The 7,042-nt window shown below is 40.9% G+C and overlaps 1 protein-coding gene across 1 annotated transcript in view; it reads right to left on the bottom strand.

Annotated features, from left to right (window-relative positions):
* The window catches only part of eipr1 (EARP complex and GARP complex interacting protein 1), a 40,098-nt gene that overhangs the window by 21,765 nt on the left and 11,291 nt on the right, over positions 1 to 7,042 (bottom strand). The window contains exon 5 of the mRNA XM_008338498.3: positions 6,035 to 6,134. Coding sequence (XP_008336720.1) covers positions 6,035 to 6,134 — 100 coding nt within the window. The remainder of the gene's footprint in view (positions 1 to 6,034; positions 6,135 to 7,042) is intronic.

Below are 7,042 nucleotides of genomic sequence, written 5' to 3'. Positions count from 1 at the left end.
CCTAGTCTCAGACTCTGTTCCATCTGAACATCAGTTCCTAACTCTGGAACAGAGGGATCTACATTTGGAATCACTAGAGAAGAAAGAAAAGAACAAGAACATGAACCAACACCAGGAATATTGGAGAAAATCAAGAACTGATCAATGACTGAGGACATTGATCTGGGATCAGGAGAGGATATTTGGATATTTTTTTAAACCCCTAGTGTACATTGTATGTAACTACAGCGTCTGTCATTGTTATTTCTTAAATGAAGACTCTGTGATGAGGACAAAATCTGATCTTCTGTTGAATATCCATACAATATTATTTCACTATCATGTTTTTTTTTTTTTTTTTTTTACGATATTATTTCACTATCATGTATTTTTTTTTAATTTTGATTGCTCTCACTCATTCTCCAAGTTGCCGTTGCTGTTGCCCTGCCTCTCCCATCTCTGCCTGTCGGAGCAAGGATCATTGATTGCCCCGTCGTTGCACAGCTCCTCGGTACACTCTCATTATTTCAGCTAGAGAAGACGGAGGGAGAGCGAGCAGGAGATAGACAAGCCAGCAGAGCAGAGACAGAGAGAGAGGGAGAGAGAGAGGGAGAGAGAGAGGGAGAGAAAATAACGGGGGGATAAAAGAAGGGAGAACAAAGAAGGGAGGTAAAAAGGAGGGAGTGAAAAAGAAATGAGCTGAAGAGAAGTGTGGACTGATAAAAGTCAGACTCTCTGACCGTTCACCGACTTCGTTCGAAAATATTAATTCCATAAGTGACTATTAATTAATAGTTTTCAAACATGGTGCATAATCAAAGAAGACATGTCACGTCCAGATGTCCAACAGAACATCTGGACATGACATGTGGATATATATGTATATATGTGGATATATCCACATATATGTATATATGTGTATATATGTACATGTATGTATATATGTGGATATATCCACATATATGTATATCATGTACATATATATATGTGGATATATCCACATATATACATACATGTACATATATACACATATATACATACATGTGGATATATCCACATATGTATACATATATACATGTATGTACATATATGTACATATATGTACATATATGTATATGCATGTATACATACACATTTACATTCATATATACATACATGTATGTATGTATATATATGTGCATATATATATATACACATATATACATATATGTATTTTTTTTTTAGACCTTCAGTTTGTTCCAGGTGGGGGCGGAGGACACAAGGTAAAGCCGAGCCCCTGCTGGCAGTGATTTGAAATGACCCTGAATTCACATTCAATCAAGCGTCCTCACTAATGCAGTTCTTCCTTGGCGGTAATTGTGTTTGTGTCTCAGCAGTGAGGACAGTCACCCAAACAGTTTACACTTTTACAGGATTTTTTTAACATTGACTTACATGAACGTCAGTGTGTGTCATGTCACACACTGACTGTATTATTGTGATTTTTTTTTTTTTACTGAACCACGAACGCGTGTGTTTTTTTTTTCCCCACTATGGAAATCATCGTGTTTCCAATTTGACGACGGCTCAGTCAGAGAGAGGGAATCAAGGACACGCTCTCTTTCACTGAATTTTCAAACACGAGTCTGACAAAGCTTTCCAACACGGTCCGGCATTTTCCACAATGTGACACATTTTTAGCTTTCAGTGAAAATCCCGGTATTCTTCAGAGAATTGATTGAGTTCCCTCACTCCCTGAAGACAGAACAGAAGCTCAGCAGCCAGGATCGGCGGGAGGTCTTCAGCCACACACTGCTGTGGCAGCAGAGGCAGCCTGGGCTCCGTGCATCTCTGCTCCCTAACTTTATTAACGGACTAATCTAATTAGGAGCCCTGACGACGAGGCAGCGCAGACGCCACTGGGGGAAGGGTTGGTTTAAGTTGTGCAACTGCAAAGTTCTCTGTCAAATTGGCATGGATTTATGCTCTTCACACACTCTGGCAGACTGTATGTATGTGTACGAGTGTGTATGAGTGTGTGTGTGTGTGTGTGTGTGCGCATATACCGTACGTGTCAATGCAGGTGCCGATGTGTCAGGAGAGAGGTGTGTGGGTGTGACGTGAGCCGGTGAAAACGTTTCACCAGTGATTCCAACGGATGAGCAAAACACATGAAGACCCTTCTCTACACACACACACACACACACACACACACGCACACACACACACAACCCTTCCCATCTATATCTTCAAACAATGCACAGAGCTTCGTGTATGTGAAAAAAAAAAAACCCTTCCCATCTATATGCTATGCATGCTCACGCACACACCCACACAGAACACACACAAATCTAGGACAAGCCCTTGAGAAAGAGAAAGAGGGAGAGAGAGAGAGAGAGAGAGAGAGAGATGAAGGGAGAGAGAGCTCCACACTGCAGCTGGACACGGCTTGAGATGAACACATAAACCTGACAGACAGAGAGAGAGAGAGAGAGAGAGAGAGAGAGAGGAGAGAGAGGAGAGTGGGATGGATGAAAGTAAGCAGGGAGGGAGGGAGGGAGGAGGAGATTAGCATTCTCATCAACACTGGAGGAATTTGTCTTGGCTGCCAAATTCTTCCTCCTCTCCTACGTTCCCTTTCTCCTCATCAGTTCCACTCTTCCCTCCTCTCCTCTCTTCTGCCCTAATCTCCATCGCTCCAATCAATCAGCGGGAGCTCCTCGCTGCTCCCCGTGTCTCTCCTCCTCCATCTTCTCCTTCTCATTACCTCCCCTTCCTGTGGATGACTCCCCACCTCTCTCCTTCTCCCACGGTACAGGACGCATGCCTTGAGCGCCGCGTGCGTCGGAGGACGGGATCGACAACTTCCCCTGGTCTCAGTCGACCTCACGCGGGGGTCAGTGCGCAGGGCAAACACGCGTGACACGTGAACGTACACACAGGAAGCGCAGACGTAAAGGACACAGAGTGGGAGGGGACAAAGTCGAACGGACAGAAACGAGCGCCGCGTCAGCTAACGTGTTGAGCTAAGCTAGGCCACACACAGAAGCTAACGAATGAAATAAGTGTTAACAGTTTGGAAACACGAACCGCTGTTTCAGACGCTTGGAGTTGCATCACTGCCACCTACTGGCTTTAAAATGGATACTAGTCATGATTTTCATTAGAGGTTGTGGTGTTTACTTACACCCGAACAGAGGAACAAAATGAGAAAGAGAAAACACAGAGATTGTTACAGTACATGTAATACTACTGTAGTACTACTGTAGTACCACAGTACGTCTACAACCATAACACCTGCAGCAGAGAATGGAGCTGTTTATCTCTGCTAAAATCAAGTGACACGTTTTCTTTCACAATTTCAAATTAATTAATTGATTCCACAATTCATTTAGAAAATGTTTCCTCAACACCTGGTATAACAATCGTGAGATAACACAATCTTTCAATTTCCGCTGACTCCTGTGTCAACTTTTATCCTGGAAGATTCCACTGAAACACACCGCGCTGGTACTTTTTACACCAAATGTAAAAAACCCAATTGACACAACCCATTCTGGGACTTTACGACTGAGGCGTTGAACCGGGAACCTTCTGATGGAAGGCAAGAGTCCGACCACTGGACCACTAAAAAGTAAATAACGAGTTTTATTAACGCTTCAGCAAAATAAAAATCCACATTCTTTAAAACTAGACATATCTTATGAAATCAAGCTGCGACGCTGAGTCCGGTTCTGACTCAGCTCTAATTTTTAGGGATGTCTGATAATATCGGCCGACCAACATTATCGGTCAGATATTAGCATAATTATGTCATTTTCGTGAGAATCTTTATCAGTTTTTCATCCGATAATGAAAACACACAATGCCTGGCTTTCGCCAAATGATGTGAGCCAGTGAAAGCCACTAGATGGCAGCATTGCAGCTCATGCTATTAATCTATCTTAATAACCAGGCGACTGTATGCTGAATGCTGCTGCAGTGTTCAGCAGATAAATAAATATATATTACCAAGCGCCCAATACTATTTTAATTCGGGGGAATTAAATTACGTCTGTCCACTGGGGGGGGAGAGGGAGGGGGGGCAGGCCAAAAAATAATTGAGAATAACTCCTTTAACCCATCAGCTCAGTGAGCACTGCCCCGCTATATCGGTTGATATTGGAATTGGAAATTAAGTGTTTGGACAATATCAACATATCGGATCGGATATCGTCAGAAAGTTCATATCAGACAATGTTACTGATTTCCTGTAAAGAGAGGACATGGTTTCCTGATGTTGTGGACGGAGTCTGCCTCCGAGGCTAAGATGAAATTTATATATAAATAAATAAATACATATGTGTGTGTGTGTGTGTGTTTTGCCTTCTCCACAACCTTCTCTACCGTTGTAACAACCATTTTGACGACGGTTGTTACAACCATCTTCTCTCAGGTCGTACGACTGTTCCACACTAAAAACACAGACTGTGCCTCAGTCTCCTTCTTTTTCTCCCTCCTCCTCCACAGACTCAGTCTGTTTTAATTAAGAAGTAATCAATCAAAAAACAATCCATATTATAGTTTAGTCATATTATTGATTTCTCCATCTGTGAAAATAATCCATTTTGAAAATTGGAAACTTTAAAGCGACACAACCACCGATCGTTCAGAAAACGACGGCTTCCTTCAACGTTAGTTGCCTTTACGATGTTTCACTTTGAGCTGAATAGAAGTAAAAATGTCGGACGCGTGAACGCTCGTAACTCTTCTCTATGACACCTACGTACAGCCCAGCTACAACAGCCTAACCTTAGTTTGCTAACCACGCTAGAATCTGTCGACACCCATGAAACAACATTAGCTCGGAGCTAATATTCGCACACATTAGGCACGGTAGGAACCAACACGGGCAACAAGGCAATTTTCTGAAAGGAGACAAATGAACATGAACACAGGCTTCAGTCATCCTGTCACATGACAAGCCTCCGTAATTCAACATTCTATAGTCAATAAGGACACAACAGCTCCATCTAGTGAGGAATGAAACCATGTTCCAACTGGGGATGTCCGATAAGAACTTTTTGCCGATATGCCAACATCGTCCAAACGCTTTTACGATTCCGATATCAGCCGATTCCAATGTAGCGGGACAGTGGTGGTTAAGGAAGTTAAGAGTACTGCTAACTACGGTCATGGGTTAAAGCAGTGCTTGTAAATTATTTTCTGGCATTTTTTCAACCCCCCCCAAATTGAAATAGTATCGAGCGCTAAGTAATATTTATTCATTTATCTGTGAAAAAAAACACTACACAAGTTGTTGGCGTACAATCCCAATTATTAAAATAGATTAATAAAGTGAGCTGCAATGCTGCCATCTAGTGGCTTACAGCCCTTTTCCCCCAAAAAACTATTTTTACAGCACATATTATTTGGCGAAACCCAGGCATTATCTTTATTTTGTTAATTTTTTTTAAATTATTTTTATCCTTAGTTTTAAGTCAAACAGCGACAACAGTGTCAGTTTGAAGACTTTTTAACACAGACCATTTTAACAAAGACCATTTTAACACAGACCATTTTAACACAGACCACTTTAACACAGACCATTTTAACACAGACCACTTTAACACAGACCATTTTAACACAGACCACTTTAACACTTCCAACTTCACTGCATATTTATTGAATCCTAGGGAAGTTTGAGTGACACGCTCGTTGTCAACTACTTCAGAAATTTAAATAATAACACTGTTGTTAGTCGTTTGGAAAACCTTAATTAAACCTGAACCTGGTTTGACCACAAATCATCAGTCATATTAAAATACACTTCATCAAGTGCCACAGCCGAGGGACCTGACCAGACCAGACTCTGTATAGGTGTGTGTGTGTGAGTGTGTGTTAGTGCACACTCTGCTGGTGTATCAGAATAGAATGTATATGTCTGATAAGAGCAGAACGATAGGGTGGTTATCAAATAATGGGTTAGCTGCTGTATCTGCTGATGGAGTGTGTGTCTGCGTGTTTACTCTGGCCCTGTGTGTGTGAGTGTGTGTGTGTGTGTGAGTGTGTGTGAGTGTGTGTGTGTGAGTCCTACCTTGGACTGTGTAGAGCTCTCTTGCAGGTCCCACAGCAGTGCATGGTTATCAGCCAACGAAATCACACGCTTGCCGTCTCCCATGGGTTCCCACAGCACACTTAAAACACACACAGACACACACACACAGACACACACACACAGACACACACACAGACAGACTGTGTGAGAAGATGATGCGTTCTCTACTGTACACCTTTACTCTAACCCTGACCATCAACCCATGAATGACTGAACTAACGACCGGAAGAAAAACTTGGTCTAACCTTCGTGTTCAGTCAAAACCAAACTGCACCAAAACAAAAACTGTGGAACATTTTGACACCGGACCCTGAATATTTACGTTACGCTCTTATACACATGTATTCTGCCTGTACAGTACAGTACTACAAACTGTACTTGTTGTTATTAAAGGTCAGTGATTTGACAGGCTGAAGGTGAAAGTGTCGATTCAGAGAACGGTTGGAGAGACCTTCAGAACATGGTGGACCATACATATATATATACACATATATATACACACACATATATACATATACACATCCATATATACATATACAGTATATATATGTGTGTGTATATATGTACAGTATATATATACACACATATATACATACATATATACATATACACATTCATATATACATATACAGTATAGATATATATGTGTATATATGTGTATATGTACAGTAAATATATACACACATATATACATACATATATACATATATAGACATATATATATTTATATACATACATATATATATAATAATTCTCCAGTGTGTAGTAGTGACCATACACTGTAAGGAATAATTTTTAATTGATCTGTTATTTATAAAGTAAGTTTAGTTTATATAAGTTAATATGATGATATATTTCATGATATATTTATCATTTTGACCAGTAGCTCTCGAGCCAAAAAGTATGGACACCCCTGTCCTCAGTCAGTTATTGATCAGTTATTATTTCCAATATTCCTGGTGTCTGAGACTAGGATCACACTGGGGG

This window comes from Cynoglossus semilaevis, chromosome 1 (genome assembly GCF_000523025.1).
Source record: "Cynoglossus semilaevis isolate Cse_v1.0 chromosome 1, Cse_v1.0, whole genome shotgun sequence".
Taxonomy (NCBI): domain Eukaryota; kingdom Metazoa; phylum Chordata; class Actinopteri; order Pleuronectiformes; family Cynoglossidae; genus Cynoglossus; species Cynoglossus semilaevis.
The sequence above is the reverse complement of the archived record's forward strand: the minus strand, read 5'-3'. Positions and strand labels throughout refer to the sequence as shown.